Source organism: Felis catus, chromosome C2 (genome assembly GCF_018350175.1).
Source record: "Felis catus isolate Fca126 chromosome C2, F.catus_Fca126_mat1.0, whole genome shotgun sequence".
Classification (NCBI taxonomy): Eukaryota; Metazoa; Chordata; class Mammalia; order Carnivora; family Felidae; genus Felis; species Felis catus.
Window position 1 is genome coordinate 52,812,825 of NC_058376.1, and position 20,864 is coordinate 52,833,688.

At 33.4% G+C, this 20,864-nt stretch overlaps 1 protein-coding gene across 5 annotated transcripts in view; it reads right to left on the reverse strand.

Annotated features, from left to right (window-relative positions):
- Positions 1 to 20,864, reverse strand: part of CBLB (Cbl proto-oncogene B) — a 223,763-nt gene that overhangs the window by 75,698 nt on the left and 127,201 nt on the right. For all 5 annotated transcript variants that reach the window (XM_006936020.5, XM_006936021.5, XM_019839645.3 and 2 more), the window contains 4 exons: positions 19,296 to 19,417; positions 16,062 to 16,199; positions 12,671 to 12,758; positions 9,775 to 9,906 (listed from right to left, as the gene is read on the reverse strand). In XM_006936020.5, coding sequence (XP_006936082.1) covers positions 9,775 to 9,906; positions 12,671 to 12,758; positions 16,062 to 16,199; positions 19,296 to 19,417 — 480 coding nt within the window. The remainder of the gene's footprint in view (positions 1 to 9,774; positions 9,907 to 12,670; positions 12,759 to 16,061; positions 16,200 to 19,295; positions 19,418 to 20,864) is intronic.

The following is a 20,864-nucleotide window of genomic DNA, read 5'->3' on the forward strand; positions in this document are numbered from 1 at the left end:
GCATAAGTCAATGAAAAGAAAGCAGAGCATTTCCTTATTCATTTACTGTTAGATAATTTGGGAAAGAAACTTGGAATGGTAAAGTAGTTGAACTAAGGTGCTGTGGAGAAATACAGGCACGCCGATACAAAATCCTTTGATGTTTATTGCTGCATATGCTTAAGCTGGTACGCTTCAAGGCAACTTAAATATTTTGCTCCATCATTCTACAACAGATGATAAATCTACGCCTTAATTATTTTATATTACATTAACATTTCCTAACACAGGAATAAATACTTAAGGAAAGCTAAACCTTTCTCCTGTCTTTTGTTAACAGGAACATTAAACGTTAAGTGCATATTCAATATGTTGTCATCTAGATAAAATCCCCTTATCAGAAAAGTCAAAAGGGATCCATATTCTGTGACTGTAATGGAATTTTCTAACAGATCTATGTAAGATAATTTCAAAAAGATAGTCTAATATATAAGGGCAAGATAGGAAAGATGTTCCCTGTGTGTCTTTAGTGCACGAAGGATAGAAAGTAGGACTCTGGGCCCTAAGTAGACAATCTTTTGTTCATATGTTAAAAAATATATATATAGAAAATCTGAAACATATACAGAAGTAGAGAGAAAAGGGTAATATGTTTGTATACACCTACCACTCCACTCTAACAACTATCAGTTTATGTCCAATCTTGTTCCATCTGTACCTTCCACTTACTCACTTGGATTATTCTGAAGCATATCCTATACATTACATAAATTCATCTATAATGTTTTAGTGTGTATCTAAAAACAGAAAAATTTATTAATACTTAACTAAAGTATAATTACCATAACTAAAAATTAGTGCCCTTGATGTAAATATTAAAGTCATTATTTTTTAGTACAGTGCCCACAATGTTTATGCCACAGCACTCAGCTACAAAAGCTTCTCTTAGAAATTTCGATGTCACTTCGCACATTGCTTTGGTAAGGATGACTTGGAGCTCCCAACAGAGGGTAACTGAAAAGAGGGGTTCGGAAAGAGAGCAGGGGGAGGTAATAACAGCATCTTGGTGGTACCAAGAGAAAGATTAGGAATAGCTAGCTCTTCAATACCTGAATTTAGATTTCCTCCATCTCTGCTATCTGGAAGTTTAATACTATACAAATTACTGACGTATGTTAGAGTAGCTGTTTTGTGAGTACACATCACAAAAAATATTTTCTGTTTAGCTTTATCTTTGTAGAGGGTTCACATTACTCACTGAATGAAAAGCAAAAAAAAAAAATCCCCCCCAAAACCCAGCTGCAATGTACATCCACTTTGATTTGCAGACATAGATTACAATGAACATGTCTCCTTAATGATATTTACTCTAATATGACTTCACCCATCACTCTTTCTCTGTAAACTAAATACTGCCATATGCAAATTAAGTCTAACTATAAATTCTCAAATGCCACTTTGACACTCTGCCCTAGTTTCTGTCATATGGTTGATTGAATACACATGAAGAATGTCTTTGATAGACATATAACTCATCAGGATTGTGCCTCAATAATTAAAATAATGTTTCTGTCAACATATACTTAATGCAAGATCAAGGAACATATATTAATAAAGAAAACCAATAAATAATTCCTTTTCTAGTCCTCAACATATTCACATTCTGAGAATGTTAAGAGGAAGCATTTGGGACTCCATCCATTCTAATGGACTCAGTAGATTTTACTTCCTCAAATAAGAAATACTTCCAAACCAAAGGTATATAAGTTATCAGAGAGTACTACACTCATCTGAAATGTTAACTATGTAATATGCTCATGACAAAGTAATTCAGACTCCCATGCCAACTATGAATATTGTTAATAATATTAAACATAAATATAACTTTAGGTATCTGAGAACAAATTAACATTTTACAGAAAAATAGAAAAAAAAATTCTTTAACTTCCCAAATTGCCCATTCCCATAGTAACACCTTATGTAAAAATCCAAGTAAATATCAGCATCTCATCACCATCATCATCATCATCATCATCATCATGTATTGGTCAGCGTCCATATGCTTTCTGTTTATATACTGTTCATATGGATTTTACCTCTTAAATACCTTAATTTTTTAAAGACACACTATATATAGTACAATTTATTTGCTCTCAAGATGATTATTAGAGGTCACACTTTGTTTTAAGGTTAATCACTACATGGCTTTCCACATACACAATATACATAGAGAACCCTAAAAAATAATAGGACTTCTTGAGTCTCATTTTGGAGTGCATTTTATACTTTTTTTAGTCTGTGTGTGTGTGTGTGTGTGTGTGTGTGTGTGTGTGCTTTCTGTAGCAGTAACTTCTAATTTATATTACTTTGCTAATATTTCACATAGATTTGAAGTTACCATAAATCATTTCTGCAAACCATGGAACAATTATAAATAAGTGAATAACTGGATAGATACATATATACATATCTTGAGAACAAATTGGGTCCATATTAAGCATTTTTAGAGCACAATATTTCCCACAGAAATTCAATAACTTGTTTAAAGAACATATAAGAGAGTTAATAGTAATCTTACAACAAATGACTCAGAGTGAAAGAGATGGTTGGTTTTGGCACTCTCTTATGATGAACAAGGAAAAAAGACATTGGTGAATCTAGGCTCTTCTGGTTTTAACTTGTGAGGCCCACGAAAACACCAAGTCAGAAAGAAAGCACAGACATTCTGAATCAGGACACTTGAATTGGAACCCTACACCCACCAATTACAGCTGTGTGATCCTGCGTAAGCTATTCCTCTTATTCTGTAGGGTGTAATGAGGGAATGTACAATTTAAGGGATATCTCAAAAATAAATTAATTCAAATCTTTCAAAGTGCTACGCAAATACTGGCAGAATTACTATAAAGATAATTTCAAAAGCAAATTAGTATAGTAAGATAACTGAAGAAACATGTCTTAACATCTGAAAAAATTCACACAACCACAAGAATTCCTACCTTATGAAATGAATGCAATTTTTAAACTACTTTTAAACCACAGAATCACCAATGTTCATAAATTAAGAATAACCAGAAATATGAGACAGTTTCCTAAATGATACTATCAGGTACTACATTAGGAACAATAGTAAGATTCCAGGCACTGTTGAAAACACTATACACGTATTAATTCATTTAACCCTATGAAGTAGGTACAATTATCATCCTCATTTTACCAATAAAAAAATGAGAGTTTATATAATTTGATGGAGGTCACATAGCTAAGCATCTGTGTGCAGGAAATTACATTCAGGTGGCCTGTTATATGAATCGAATCATTTCATCACTACACTACCACTATCCTACACTGCAGCATCAGGATGTAGTTCCTTAAGATCAGATTCATAACCTAGGTTAAGATGAAGTTTAAAAGTAGCTGCCTACTATTGATCATTCAAAAATGAAAAAAAAACCCTATTGTTCAAATTACAAAACTACTTTAATCAATAAATATTCTATTCACTCGAATTGAAAGGTTTCAGCTTTTAATGAAGATGAAAAACTTGTCCTAGTAATTATAGGATTCCTTGGGATATATTTTTACATAGTAAGAGCTTTTAAAATAGTTGTTGCTAGCACCCAATTTAAAATGTTAATTCATGAAGTTTATGCGTTTGCATTCTGAGGATGCTTTATTTAAGGGAGTCAACTTTTGAAGCACCTATTAAAGGCCTTTGTTAGATCCAACTGAAAATGTTTCCCAGGTGCCAATACCTGCTATTGTCCAGGCACAGCACGACACAGTCAGACCCCATTTAATACAGTCACTGGACTCAAGCATTTGCTCTACCAAATTTTATTTTCTCCTCCTTTTCATTCCTACTGTCATCACTGTAGTTCATGAAATAATTGTAACATCTTTTAATGACTCTAGTAGCCCCTACATCACTCCCACAGTGAAACAGGAGCTCCAACTCTTTATCACTTTTATACAAAAAGACACAACATGTAATCAAGGGGAGAAATACCAATTTACAACATTCTTATAGGCAAATATAATTTTATTATTTGTAGTACTAAGGTTACAAGATTACACTGAGGCTAGAAATGTGAAGGTTGGTTGCTTTTGAGGGAAGATACAGAAAAAGATTATTTCTTTGTGCCTTAAATGTGACCATGTGAGCTGGCTTCTCTCCTCTCTTAGATAACTACACATTTTTTGCCCCACAATGCTCTCTAAATATGGGACATTCATAAATCTCTTTAATCATATTCCATATTAAAATCAGGGCTTACTGATTTTCATCTAATGACTCTATGAAATATTATTTTGAACATTCTAATATCTTTCCTTTAAATTATTTGGAAAAAGTACAGAAGTAATAATCATAGGAAAAAGTTAATTTTACTTTTAATTGAATTAAAGTCCTTGGCAGTAATTCAAAACAAGGCTGCATATCCAACTGATATATATGTATCCATTTTTATTTTGAATTTTTTAAAATGTTTATTTCTGAGACAGAGCATGAGTGGGGGAGGGGCAGAGAGAGAGGGAGACACAGAATCTGAAGAGGGGCAGAGAGAGAGGGAGACACAGAATCCGAAGAGGGGCAGAGAGAGAGGGAGACACAGAATCCAAGGCAGGCTCCAGGCTCTGAGCTGTCAGCACAGAGCCTGACGCGGGGCTCGAACTCACAAAATGCAAGAGCATGACCTGAGCCAAAGTCAGTCGCTCAACCGACTGAGCCACCCAGGTACCCCTATCCATTTTTATTTTGAAGATTTGAAGAACATAGTTTGGAATTTGTGCCATTCACAAGCTCAGAAGCCATTTTCTAGATTCCTGGAGCAAAAAACAAAAAAACAAAACAAAACAAAACAAACCAGTATGAAAAGAGCCCCTTACTTTACACCTCATGTAGTAAGCCTGCACCATCACTGCTGCTCAATATGCTGCTACAAAAAGGAAGATATGGAGGAGTTCTGGATGAAGAAGAAAAATGTTTTGTTAATATCTATGGAACAGCAAGGAAGTGAAAGAAAACTCTGCAGGTTTTACTGCCAAAGACAGAACAGAAACACCGCACCCAGAGAGAGATTGCTTCAAAGATTGCCTCTAGAGAGTTGATTATCCAACTTATTTAGTATTCTGTGCAAACTCTGCCTTGCTTATTCAATTTATTAAATAACACAGATGTTTCAGAAGGAGAAAGAAGTATCTGACACCTCTTCAGAAGCATGACTAATGGGCCATTATGACAAAAATTAAAGGGTAACCACTTGCAGCCTGTAACAACTAAGTGACACCGCTACTGTGCATTTCTTAGGGTTTCCATTAATTACATAAAATTTAAGTTTGCAGTGAATTCAATTAAACCAAAAGTAGGGCATCAAATGGAAGGAAAAGTTGGTGAAGAATGACTTGCTGAAAATGCATACTGGCTGGACACATAATGTTTTATGGTCAGGGTTTAATATTTCTTTCCTATTGGACTCTGATTTATCAGAGCTTCTTGGCAGACATGAAACCTTTAAAATCCTTTTCCTATCAGCATGCCCAACCAAAAGAGTAGAAAGTAACAAAAGATGTCTCAAATCCATAATTAAATTTGAAAGATAACAGGATGCTCATTTCAAGTAATTATTATTAATACCATGCCTTTGTATAAAACTTTCAGATTTACTTGTAACTTCTTGAGGGTCAGGCCTGAGTCTAAGTATTCTTCCTAGCTCACAGATTCATACAGAACCAGGACAGAGCAGATGCCCAGGAATGTTTCCTAAATAAAAAGATAAGTAAATGGACTTGAGAAGTTGGAGAATGATGGATGAAACAAGCCATGTATGCTTCTCTCAAGTAAAGTAACAAACGAGCCTATGCATAATTGAGTTGGAAAACAATCTTTTCTCTATAGAAAAAAGAAACAAGCATATACAACAAAAACTCTGGCTTTAAAGTCAGGAAATATGGACTATAGCTCTGTACCAGAGCTGGAAAACACTGAATCTGGAAAACACTGAAAAAGAGAGACATGAATACTGTACTCTTATCCAGACTTCATACTCATACATTTCCCACTGCATCTACACGTTTAGATACAATGCCTGACATTATACTGCAGAACTACAGAAATGTTCAATAACTGTTCTTAGTTTTCTATTCACCATCAATTAGGTTAAATCCTGTGAGCAGTGATTGAGGCCATAAGGTGGGCTTTTTAGCAGATCTATAGTTTATCAACTGCATTTTAACTGGAATAACTTTGTAACAATTTGATTTTTATTAAGTAATGGGCATTTTACAGTAACATATTTAAATGATTGTCAAAAATTGCCATTCATATTATATGAAAATAGGCAGATGTGTTGGTGGGCAGGAAGTACTACTTTGTGAAATCTATATGCAGAGGTAGAAATATTCAGGTTATCCCAAAGTGGAAATGTTCAAAAGTTGACATTTCCTTTGACCACTAAGATCTCACTGAGACATAAAGACTATGGTATATCACTTTGGAATTCTTAAAACCTGGCCCAAGAACACTATTCTTCAGTGTAGAGAAAACGTGAATCAGGGATCACCATGTGTGTTTTTTTGGTTTAAAAAAGTAATAAAGAGGAACTCAGTTTCACTGCCTCTAGGTTAGTGCCAGCATTATTGCAAGCAATAAACGTAAAATAATGTGGCTCAAAAATAAGCAGACAAAATCAAAATGTGAAAAGTTGAAGGGAATCATCCAGCAGCTACTGAATAGAACAAATCTGAGAATTAAAATTCTTAGAATTCATTCTCAGATCTTGAGCATAATAAAAGGTCTTTGAAAAAAATCATAGATAGTTTTCAGAAGAGAAATGAACAGAACTAAGACATCTGATCTACAATATCAACAATTTATCTAATTTATCTATTTAACATGTTTTCAATGTAATCTTAGTCTTCTCTCTACACTATTTACCATATAGTCCATAAATATTTACTGAGTAACAATACTAGAAGAGAGGGATTCTAAACTAGGTTCTAGAAGAGAAATAGGTAAATATATAATGTTTACAATACAAATACAATGAAGTAAGAGTTTACAGGGACATACATAAAATTTTTTTAGTTACAAGAATATTTATTAATTACAGAGTATTTTGTGTGGGAAGAATTAAAAATAATGCTGAAATAATGCTTTTGAACATTTTTCATTAACCTATATGCAAATTTCTATGACCAGATTAAAATAACATTATTTGCTAATAACAGTGTGATATAATCTGATTATTTCAACTTTCTGAGTACTTTTTCATTTGTCATTTTTTTTTTGTTTAGTTCACTTACTAAACTACTACTGCACTTTATAATGACCTTCTGCTAAAATTTTACTCAAAGACTGTTTCCAGTGCTTGGCAATTTATTCAGTTCCTCAATTTCTAAAAGTAAAATTGAGAACTACTTCAGAGTAAAAAAAAAAAAAAAAAAGTAAATGTTAACAATTTACAAATATGACTGGGCACATCTTAATTAAGGCCATTAGACCAGTATTAGAAATCATGAAGTGAATCAAGGCACTGAGGAGCTGTACCATTTGGAGAATACACAGTAATATACAGAAACGTGTGGTGATATAAGGGACAAAGGATTAATAACACAGTCATGGCGACAGGGAAACGTTCCTGTGTTTTTTGCACATAACATACCTGTTGCAAATAGTTCACAAACTTACTAAATACTATGTATACTATTGTCCCTGAAATTTTAAACATAAATTTCTTTCAAGATGTATACAAATATTAAAATAAATAAAATCTGTTTGTTTTATATTCAGTCATACTGTTTTACTTACTCTGGGCTTCGAGGTAAACAGCTATTTTGTATTATGCTTTAAACAATCTTTACTAATCAAAGGTTTCTTCCAAACTAATGGGAGCTTCTGACTTTTAACCCACTTAACTTCCAAATACCAGGTAGGTAGCAAGTTAAAGGCGCCAAGTCCTGCCATATGTAAATATGTGTATGCTCCCAGACTAAGGCCCCAAGAGTAGAGGCCAAAACCAAGCATAGTGCCAGAGTACTGGGATTTTGTACCAGCCTAAAATTCTGGTTTTCTTTAGGAAGAAATACAGTTTTAGTTTCTTTGTACCCGTGAAAACCATACAACCACCCTGAAGGCATAAGTCAATATAAAGTCACAATCCAACTATGACAAATATAATTGGCCTCTACTTACCCTGAGATACCGAATGGGTTATCAGGTAAAGCAAATCATCATAACAGACACAGTCCTATCTGTCAGGCTCTGACTCAATATCTCTGTATTATTTTCTACTGATTGATGTGAAATACACTTGCAAACATAGTTCTCTCTTCTACCAGCATAACTTGTTGAAAGTCATTTATAAAAAGACATTGTTATGTCTGCAGAAAAATTATTAACATAACTTACATAGCAATCAAGTGCCTACACACTGAGAATGAGTTTGCTAATGCCACACTGAGCATCCCTCTTCCTCCACCTTCTCTCTGTACTATACAAAATTCACCAATATCACGAAGGAATAAAGGGAAATTAGGGAGAGTATATCAAGGAAAACCTAAGTAAAATACAAACCTATGCACACTGAAAGAGAGAAGTGTAGGGCTGTTGAACAATTTTTACTGAGGTGGCAAAAATGTCTGGGAGTTCAGAAATGGCACTGAAAAAGTAAATCAAATTTAACTCACTTTCTAGTTCTTCCTCCTTTGCTTCTTCCATCTTTCAAACCTCCCCAAAGGAAGAAGGCGTTCCTTTTCATAAGATTGTGAAAACCATTATATGTTATTACCAAGTAATGAGCTCAACAGCACCAGCGCTCCTGAGCCTGCATTCTCCCGGCCTGAGCCTCTAAGGCTACCCCTCTTCCACAGGCAATGCCGAGGCTATGGGTTAGACAGAAGATCAAGCCTGACGGGGCTCAGGAATGGGGTAGGGATGTCGATTATATACTCAATAGCAAAATTTCTAAGAAGGTTTGAAAATTGAATTACTTGCTTTCTTAACCCCATCAACAATATTGACTTCGATACTATGTTACACAGCAGTGAAAAAATGACTTGATCAAAATCTTCTGTGAATCCTTCAAATATTCAAAACTGGAAATCTGTCCAGACTCATTTTCAATCCACAACCTCTGTTACAGATAAAGAAACAGAAGAAAGCCCATGGGGAAACTAGTTAGTCTCTGGGTCTTATTCTAAAACATCAAACCAATTGGTATTTACTGAATATCTGCATAAGAGGTAACTTGGATTCTGCTTCGGTAAACTGGAAAATGTTATGCCTGCTTCTGTGAGAACTGTAAGTATTTGGGAGACTTTCCCCATCAGATTTTCCCATTCGTAGCCACTGACATACATGACATAGGAGCCACATCTCCTCCTAGGAAAAGGGCCTGCTGAAACATCAACGTAAGATTTATCTCCTAGGATTTACTTTGCTTCAGAAAGTGACCTACTATAAATAGAATCTGACCCACCATAAATCACATCAATATGATTAGTTGGAAATACTGATGTGACATTCTGAAATCAGTGGTGTCACAGAGTTACAAACTACTCATGACTAAATCCTAAAATTAAATTGTACATGCAAAAGAAACAATATAAAACACAGCCAGCAAGAAAAATGAAATTATATAAGACAGAAAATCAAACACATAAGATTTTTCAAATTACTCCAAGAAAGCACTTATCAGATCATTTGCTGAATGATTAAGATGAAGAAAACTGAAAAGAGAAATAGCAACAGAGAATATAAGGAAGACATGAGTGTTGCTCATTAAATCTTGATTATACCTGCCATGCTGTAAGGCAAGAGGTGCACATCAAATGCCCACAAGGCTCAATCTTGACATCTTTGTCGTTCTCAGCACAAATTTTACAAAGCTGAAAAGTGGAGCCCATTTCACAATATAATTCATATTGTTCCTGGAATTTGGGGGGGGAAAAAAGGCAAAGTTAATGTATTTCTGACATGAACTGGTACTACTGAATTTTCTCAAATACAATGACTTACAGTAAATGCCTCACACTTGATCCTGTCAGGAATGTGACTACTTAAGACATGTTTTAAATTGGTAATCGCAATTTGGTCGACAAAATCATTTTTTAAAACATCTGAGCTTATGTCAGCAATTCTATAAGCTTTTGTAATACTTCAGACTACTTAATGTTTTGTACTGTTCCTTTAGGAAGGGATTTGCGTTAATAGTGACTCAAAAGACAAAACTTACGGTTTTAAAAGAAAATATAAATAGCTTTAGTTTCTTTGTAAATGCCACATTCTCACCTAAATTCACTTCAAAATTGCAAATACATATATATATATATAATATATAATGTATATATATAATATGTATATATAATATATATAATGTATATATATATATTATTCTAACTGAACATTAAATTCTGGAACAGAAGAAAAGCAGCATTTGCCAAGCCCTTCCTGCATGCTACATACTTTGGTACACATTTATTATGTCATATAATCTCCAAAGCATAATAAGACACATTGAATTAAAAAAAAAATCTGAGGCTCAATAAGTTTAAATTATTTTCCTCAAATTCTATATTAAATTTCTAATTCTAAATTGCATACTGTTTTCCCAATCTAGCACCGTCAGGAAAACTAATCACTTCAGCAACCAAAAATTGTTTTATGAAACATCTATTCTCTTGATTAACTAGTTTTGAACATTTTGGCATAGTAAAATTCTTGGTGTCTAAATATTGAAAAGCTCTAGGTCACAAAGAAGACACAAATGTATCAGTAAGTATAAAGAAAATATGAAAACAAAAGGTGTTAAAAGGGATACAAAGAAAAGTAATTAAAATTCATTTAAAAAAGGCAGTGTTTTAGTCAATAAGTGTCTATTAGGAACCTGGCCCTGGGCAGGATAAATAAATGACAATATTTAGCCTGTAGCATACTAAAAGATCTTATCATCCTGGTGAGAAAAATACATATACATCTACATACAAAGATACACACACATGCATGCATGCACATTCATATATAAGTTGTGTCTACCATGAAGTATGTATGTTTGTATAATTTTTACAGAAATAAAAAAGATGACAATGGATCAAGATAAAAACTAAATAAACATGAAAGCAATTAAAATTAAATTATAAGTTGGGGTGTCTGACTTTTGATCGCGGGTTGTGAATCCAAGCCCTGTATTTGATGTAGGTAGAGGTTACTTAAACAAAACTTTTAAAATATATAAATAAATAAATTTTAAGTCCCTGAAGTCTCTAAAGTAATAGGTAAGTATTTAAATTGTTATGACACCCAAAGGACCACTTTATAATTATTTAAAAAATTACAATAAGCTAAAATCACAGATGCAGAACTCAATGCAACCTAAGGGGTAACTTATTCAAATATTTATGAATAATTTAATGGGATGATACTACTCCTGAATATATATAGTTTTAAACAGTGGCTTTAAAAAGTGGAACTATTTTTGCAAGTGTGCTTTCACATACATGTGTTAGAACATATAGAATCATTTACCTAATCAAAATAATGTCAATTCTATATTAAATTTCAAAAACTGCCCATCAACTGTACATATGTCAACAAATGTGTTTCACATAATAATACAAAGACCACTGGGACTAAATCTAGACAATTAGAAAATAAAAAATTATCTCTTGTCTTCCCAAAATCTGTAATTTCTGATTTTTATTATTATACAAAGCACAAAATATCTAAATTATAAAGTATTTTAAAACTAGATTAACATAAAATAAAATACTCATTTTCTCTCTTCAATCTTCTTCCTAATTCCCTAAAACTTCTTACTTCCTCAGTTAAGTAATGTTACCAGTTTGGTAGTTTTTAATTTTTATTTTTAAAAAGTATGTTCATATGTTCATATATGGTAATTTCTTTCTTTCCAGAAATTGAACTTATGTAATGTTACTTTACAAATGAAATGTTATATAATTGAACTTTACAGTAATGGAACTTTTTTTATATAATAAAGATGCCGAAGTTCCCATGTGAGTATATAGAGCTACCTTCCTCTCGGTAATGACTTCAGTATAATGCAGTATGAATATACTATGCTTTACTTGACCTATGATTAAATAGCTTGGTATTTATAATTTTTCATTTTTAGGAAAATTGCTAAAGTGAAAACGCCGATGTACAGATGTTTCTGTGTATATGTGAGTGGTATATACAGAATCCAGAGTCAAAAATGGTTTTGTTTAGATTTTGATTAATTACTGAATATCACCCTCAAGAAAGGCTTTATAACCAAGCTGCACTCCCATTCAATTTATAGGGTCGCCAACAATGGATTTATAAGAATATAATTAAGACCTTCAATAAACTTCAATTACACACTTGACTCTAAAAGCTAATGCATATTATTATTCCAATCTTCTTTGGAGTTTTCTCAATCTGTAACTCTCTCCTCATATATATCTGCCTATCTATGGGTTTATCTATGTCTCTGCATAAATGCCAATATTATATCGGAAGTAAGAATATTAACACAGACATTTTTATCCAAAAAATGGAGAAAGTGTTTTTTTCAAATACTCTTAGAATTCCTGTAAGTATCTTTTAAATGAAATGCTGGTACAAAATTTTAGCTACAGTAAAAGAGGATGCTTTTTATTTCAAAAATATTAGATACATAATTATAAATGCATTACCAGAAACTGTCCTTACCTGGGTAACTTTTATATGATCATGGGGTGTAGGTTCACACAATCCAGTTAAATCAGGATTATAGCTCCTCCCATCAGGATAAAGATAGCTAGATTATAAACAGAAACTTTATTATAAATACACAATTTTTAATTGCATTTAAGATGATTTAATCAGATTCTTCTATATTCAAACCCACATGTTGAAGTTTCCTTTTTATGTAACTTATATCAAGAAGCTTTGCTATTGTTTGCATAATATTACAAGTTACTTTTAGAACATTTAAAAACTAGAAATCGTTTTCATATCAGAAATACAGGATGAACATGGACTCAGCCACTAAGCAACCATTTTCAGTTAAATACTTTTTACTGTATGTCTTTTAGGTAAGTTAAAAATTTATTTTTTCTGGTCACTCATGGTCTATTCCAAAATACTCTGAATGTACACCTATTTGCAACGATTGTGTCTTTTCATGTGAAGCACAGTTAATGTGAACTGCATCGTTTTACACCATGCTTAGTAACTTGAGGGAAAAATGGAATTAAAACCCACAGGTTTCCTACAAGAGTTATGCAAATACCACTTTGATATTCCTGTTTTTCCAGTTTCTCATCCTCTGTGTTTCCATTTAAATTCTCACACACATACAAGTCTACAGCCACACACCAACACACTCACATGTACACACACACATCTAAAGATATTACAAAATGCTACAATTATGTTTCATTTACTTCAAGCTACAAACACAGAATCACTTATAAATATGAGGCTCCATTATTAATTTTATTATTTTTTCAGAAAGAGCATGTGTGCACCCAGGGGAGGGGCAGAGAAACAGGGAGAAAGAGAATCCCAAGCAGGCTCTACACTGTCAGTACAGAGCCCGACCTGGGGCTCGATCCCATGAACCATGAGATCATGACCTGAGCCAAATTCCAGTCAGACACTTAACCCAGTGAGTCACCCAGGTGCCCCGGGGTTCTACTATTACAGAGGATTAAAATTAGAACTAAAAATTGTAGTAATTATGCCATCTTTTTGTGCTATAAGTCTTTATTCATTCATTCATTCAAAAATGAAATTAATTGTGTTGGTAAATATCTATTTTAGATTTTAAAAAATGGTAACATTACTGCTGGATTATGCTGACTGATTAAGGTATAGTTAATTTTGTTTAGGAGCTATTCTAACTAGCTGCAATGAAAAATTAAGAATGTAATACTACCGTGGTCAATATTTTAAGGAGCAAAACTATACTAAATCTTTTCTGTGAAGTAACAAAAAGTATTTATCCTTAGTCTATAAATATGTTCATAAGTGTTAAAATTCACCCAGGAAAACCAGAAAAATAATTGAACTTAGATGACAGATAATTCTCATACAGTAAGGAACAGATCAGTGAGATAATTTTTTTTTTTTTTTGCAATTTAGAAAAAGGAGTTGACTACATTTGTAATGACATATTTGGAGTGTTGGGGTGGATTAAAATTCTACAATTATTAAATGAAGAGCACTAAGCAAAAGTTGGTAAGTAGCTTTCTTTTTATATCCTAAAATGGGGCCAGATTTAACAATTATGACATAACATTTTGCTTATCATCATCACACTTTAAAAACACATATAAATTCTATGACGAATTCAAAACTGAAAGATTATAAAAATAACAATAAGGTTGCTAGAGGAAAGGTTAAAAGTTCTATTTAACGTGTAAGGGGCAATTCAGTGATTACTGTCCTCAGTAAATGAGGGTGTACTGATGAGACCCTCTCAATGGCAAGAAAGGAATAAAGAATCTTGGCTGGTTATCAAAGTGAACTTCTTTATTACCTATGTCACACTATACTGGGTTAACTATAAGGAAAAGACAGCTGACCTTGATAATAGCTGGACCAGATAATATCCTGTGTTTTACTCATCTTAGGGAAAAAAAAATACCGAACATAATAATATCTATTTTAATGTAATCTAAAAATCTAATCTATTTTTTAAGTAAGATTAAAATGTTAATCTGACCTATTTTAATGTAATCTATCACTAAAGTTCAAATTCAACTAACTAAATGCCTCTGAAGGGTGTGTGTGTGTGTGTGTGTGTGTGTGTGTGTGTGTGTGTGTGTAAATATTAACAGCTGATTTGCATAGGAGCTCAGAGGCTAAACACTGATTACAATATAACTTGTTATTTTTTACTGGCTTTTAAAAACCAGATAGAAGGTATTGTAAACAATATAAATAAGCTGTATCAAAATTACTAACTTTACAGATTTGCCCACTCATAACCTCTATTTATAAAGTAAAACTTTACAGCACATTTTCTTAAAAACAAATCCTGTTATCAGTGAATCAAAAGCTATAAAATTTATGATAATTAAAAAAATAGAAACACACACTTGGTACCAGTTTGCCCTACAATTCTATGTAACTATTTCTTGAAAGTTCATAACTTATAAAAAAAAATGCATTTTTTTCTTCACATATATTCCACCACTTTTTCTCTTTTGCAATTATTTTAGAAAAGGTGTAACTTAAATTATTTGCTCTTTGCTAACTCTGGTGGACTTTCTCCTGCTAGGTTTCTATCACAATCTGTGCTATAGCAAATAAGGGAATATCTGTCTGTAAGTTACTCAGCAAAGGCAAAGGGCAAGAAAAGTGAGCATAATGATGTGACAACAGAACAAAATAGAAAATAAAACAAAAGCATGAAGGGAATGGCACATAGACTACAATGACTAAAATGAAAGAGAGGTATTTACTAGGAAGGCACCTATCAGATTATCTACACTTTGTAGAGGAAAAAAGATATTCTTACTCTAAAAAAAAAAAAAAAAAAAAAAAAAGGAAAACTTATTTTTAAATTTAAAAAAATAATAGCTTCAGATAAACTGAATTCAGCTACCAACATAATTCTGGAGCAAGGATTTAATATCAGAAGACAGCCACAAAGACAAAAGGAAAGGAAGGAGTGAGAAAAGCGTAAGAAGAAGAAACAGAAAATCTGTTACTAATGGTCAAAAAGTAAAACTAGCAATTTGAGGGTTACATGAAGCAACAGAAGTCAGTTATTTTAAAGAATTATCTTCTTATAAGTTTTTTTCATCTATTCTAAACTACTGTTAAGTGCTTTTTTTTCCCCTGTGAGAAATACAAACTCATGTTCTAATTTGATGTAGGAATTTATTGCCTATAAAATATAGTTTAATTCAAATCGGTTACCTTAAAATGGCTATTTTAAGAGATGAACAATAAAAAGTAAGGAGCACCCATTCCTTAATCTTGAAAAAACAAAATAAAACAAAACAAAACAGCCAGATCATCAGACAATCTTTTCTCTCCATTGCAAAGCAGTGTCTATCTTTCAAATTGGGGAATAATAAGCACCCTGACTCCCATTTCTCATACTCACAATCCTTCCCTGCTGCCGTCAATCAGGGCTTGAAATAAGGGCTTGTTATGCGGTATGGTCTGTAAGATATTGCCATCCCCTGTCACATAGCCAATGGCCCACTGTCCCAATCTAGTGCAGCTTAACCGGAAAATGTAGCTGTAAGACATGAGAAAATGATGTTTAGTCACATTCAGAATGCATGCTAACTACTAAACAATCTCTTAGATTTTTTTTTAAAGTCAAAGAATAAACAGAATAATTTAGAAAAGCTGAAATAAGTTTCTATCTTCTTATTTTAAGAAGCTGTCCTTCTCCATTCATTGATCTGTAAAACTCCCTTCATTGAACTGTATAAGAAGCTCTGATAATAATTCCATTTAAATACCTCTAGGGCTATAGGACAAAAGAACTGAAGTTGATGTACTTGAGTATCAAAGGTTCTACTGCCATCCCCATCAGCAGGTTCCCTATATGAAACAGTTGACGGCATGAAACAGCTAGGACCTGAATCATTTTTGGAAAGTAAAAAATAAAGAAGTAACAATTTAATTTGTCACCTCAGACAGAAATTGAGTCAGTTTATACTGTGTAATTCAATATATTACTTTGAAACTTTAAAACTATCCATATTTTGTTGTTAATTACTTGTTTACAAATAATAACTTTTCTTTCAAGCATTTCAGCCATTCACCCTTAAATGAAAGATCACAAGAGCCCAACTATATTAATGAGATGGCAAACTAGATTAAGTTCACGGCTGCCATCTAACCCTGTCCAGTTCAATGTCTTGCAACAGGAAGGCAAAATAGTTCAAAAATATAAATCAAATTGATGACAAAGAGACCCTGACTTGGTTTTGAATTCATTGTCATTTATTTATTAACATAGCTATCTACTTTTTTCATTTTAGCTCATTTACGTTTAAGTATACTGCACTCAATCTTGCCACCATGAAAACTATATGTGGATTTTATAACCCCTTAAGTAGCTCAAAAGTAGGTCAACAATCTGCTATATTTGAGTACCGTGATTGCTATACGTATGTGACAAATTCCTCTCTCCTAATAAACATTAGTTACTGATGAACCAAGTGCTATAAAAATAACTGTACAGGATACTTAACATATATAACAGCTATTGAATCTAATTAACTTGTATCTTTAGCACTGCAATGTAGTTTCATTTTCAAAGAAAACTGGGTTCTTAAAGAAAGGAAGAAGTTGTGGTTTTTAGATACGAAGAACTTCATACTCGTTTTAGATCCTTTGGAAAGGACTCTTCAAGAAAGTCCAAAAACATATTCTCCTAGACAGCCTGAAAATAGAGTATCATCCTGCCAATTAATGGAATCCTTAATCAGAATCATAGTCAAAATAATTGCACACAGATTTATGGTTGTCAGCTGGATCCCCAAAAAAGCAAAACGAGAGAGACTCAAATGTCCTTGGAATAGGCCCCACTATTTTCTGTACCACGAAGCCAAGGAGAAGAAATACTTTCCAAGAGGAAGTAACAGTTTAGCAGGTATTCCGCAAAACAAGTACTTATCAAAATTATTTGTTCACTGAGTTTTCCTAAACTTTACATTTTAAATACCACATCCCACTTTACACATAACAGTTTACCACAGACTGACCATTTCATCTCTGCCTAAAACCTAGCAGAATAAATTGTTACAGGGCAAGCTGGGAAGGAAAGGAAGACATCCTTTCGGAGGGCGCTGTCCTTTTATTAAGAGAACTATTCCAATAGTGATAAGGCCTGGCTTTTGCTCCCAACAATGTTCTCTCCCAACATTATTTATCTCTGTGATCTTGAACAAGAGAACACAAAAGGGACTCGGTTTCTTAATTTCCCAAATAACTTCTGTGTTAAATTTGTATGATTGTGTAATTCTAAACATAGCCCATCTTTCAAATCATACTCCAAGAACAAGAAGATACTTTGATGCCAATCTATGGAGTAGAAGTTATGGAAAAATCTGGCTATGAGAGATCCTTGACCAAAACAGAATGAGTCATTTAAGCCACCATCAAAATCTCAATGAGAACCGACTCTCCTTAGTCTACACAGAAGACTTGCACAGGAACTAAACTGTTTTCTGTACCCCCTGCCTTCTTTTTATATACATATAAATGTTTGAAAATATAAAAAAGATGGAGATTTTCATTATGGCAGAGAAAAAGGAATCAACAGCACTGGCTTGTACTAGAAACTAGTTTGTTAAAGAACAAACACCATTTGCATTACAAATCAAATAAAAATGGTATTAGAAGAAAAATGCAGCCTTAAAAAAAACAAAGAAATTCATTCCTACAATGAAATGACTCCAATATGGAAATCAGTGTACTCATGGATGTTGGAATGGCATCTCCTACTAAAATGTGAGTGTGAGGACAGGTCTCCACTCTCATTGCTGCCACACCCAGCTCACTGCTTGCCATAGTACAAATGCCTACTAGGTACCTAACACATTTCTAAGTGGGACGTGGGGAAAATGCACAAACCAGGAGACAGACTTTTTGATCCCAGATTTGACATTAATAAAGTATGATTTCTCAGCCAAAGCCACAGGGACTGACAAAAACAGCCAATCTCTGTGAGTTTTACCCAGTTTCATCATCTGGAAAATAAAACATAAATTCTGAAACTATAAAGAAGCATAAGGTATTCTGGAAGAAATTCTTACAGACATGAAATTGGTTGGATTGTAACAATGGGCTTATATATATTTACATGCGTTTACCATGTATGTATAGGTAAATGTATATATATACTTATATTTGTTTATATGTATTTACATACCATTATGTGTTTATCATTGAACCAAATTAAATATCGTGAAAAATACTTTAAAATAATGAACATGAAATCGATTTACTTTGTGTTTAGCACAATATTTAAGTATTCAAATATAAACATACAATTTTATACACAAACACAGGTGTCATGAAAACAGACAATATGCTAATACCCTACTCTAATTTGAAAAATCAGAGCTCTGAGACTTAATGAAATTTTAAGTTTATCAAATTACATGGTATCACATCCTCTTTTACTTTATGAACACAGTTTCAGTACCAGCACAACAAAATCAGTTTAAAGGACACAATTAAGAAGTACCAGGAGCTCTATTAGCATTTCCTTTCCTCCCTCCACTCACCTGGGTATTACTGATTTACCTAAGAACGACCCAGAGAGAACTCTTCATCATTAGATATACCTCATAATATTACTGTTAAAGAGTCTTACCTTCCGGGTTTGGTGCTGTATTTCTGTAGTCGTGCTTTAACTTCATCATATGTGAGAAATGCCATGTAACCTGGATGTGTTACAGCTAAGAAATTCCAATTCCGTAAAATAGAGCCCCAAGGCTAAAAATATGAATAAATGAAAAGATATTATCTAGATGATATCAATTATCAATTATATGCCAACCCATCATTTAATATAGTTACTGAAATCTCCTGGATGAGTTCATGTGGCCTAGGTCAACCTTCAATGCCTAACAGCAAACATGTTATACCTTCTTCTATTTTGGAGAAATATGAGGCAGAAAGTAGGACGGAATACAGAGAACAAAAAAGAAAAAAAAAATTTCTTTACAAATTCTATTCCCAATACAGCATTTGTGATCACTTTGGAACCTAACACACATCACTCTCCTGTTTAAAACCCTCTAACTTTGAGTAAAAGCCAAAGTCCTTATAAATGGTCTAGAAGAGCTTCACAGGGTTGATGTCCAGCTCCCTTTCTGTGCCTATCTGTCATGACTCTCCCACTTTCTGGCTCTTCTCCAGGCACCCTGGCTTCTTTGTAGCTGGTGTGAACACAGAGATACTCTTCTTCCTCAGAGGTTTAGTATCTGCTGATTCCTTTACCAGAATTCTTTCTCCAAATACATAAGTGATTCTTCTCCAATGTTACCTCAATGAAGCCTTCTCAGACCACTCTACTTAAAACTGTTAACTCTCATCACATTCCTTATCTCCCTTTGTGTCTGTTTTGTTCACTAGTGTACCTTTAAGGTATCTAATTTTATAGAACAAGAAGCCATACCATGGAATGTAAGTGATTTGGCAAAGGTTACATATTAACCACAAGCTACATAAGAGTAAGGAACATGCAGGTCTTGTTCACCAAGGGGATACTATAATGGACGTAGGATCAGAACATAGTGACCAGGAAGGCGTAACTGTTGTTGAAAAGTTCCTCTAGCTAGTGACTTGTCTGAAAGGCCCTGACTCCCAACCTACCATTCTTTCCATGGTAAGAGACTGGTGCTCATGCTCACATTTGCCTAATTCTTGCACAGTTACAAAAGGTTTACGATTTAGCAGTCAGGAAATTAAAAATCTTTCACAGAAACACACAAATGCACACACACAGAATTTGTACCATTCTTTCATGTGATTAGCTATCCCTCCAGTTACCATGGCAAGAGAAAAAAGGCAGTCAGTGATAGACAGTTTTGCTTGAGGGTGTGAGTGAATCATCTCTGCCACATTTTTAAGGCTGAAGCTACATTTATTCCAAGGACTTGGCAGCATACTCTAGCTGATGTGCCAGATTATTAACTCATATCTTCTACATAAAAGAAAAAAAAAGGTATTTTGTGTTGCCAAGTGAAAGTGGTTGAAATTGGTAGAGGGCTCCTGGCTTTTGTTTGTTTTGAGACTTGCTCCCAATGATTGTTAAGCAAGTTTCAGATTCACAAGGTGGAATTCTTAAAGGATTGTATCTTTGAGATGAGGATAACCAAGGAAAGAATTATTTAGTAATGAAAAATTTTTTAACCTTTTCTGACATAACAAGAAAAAT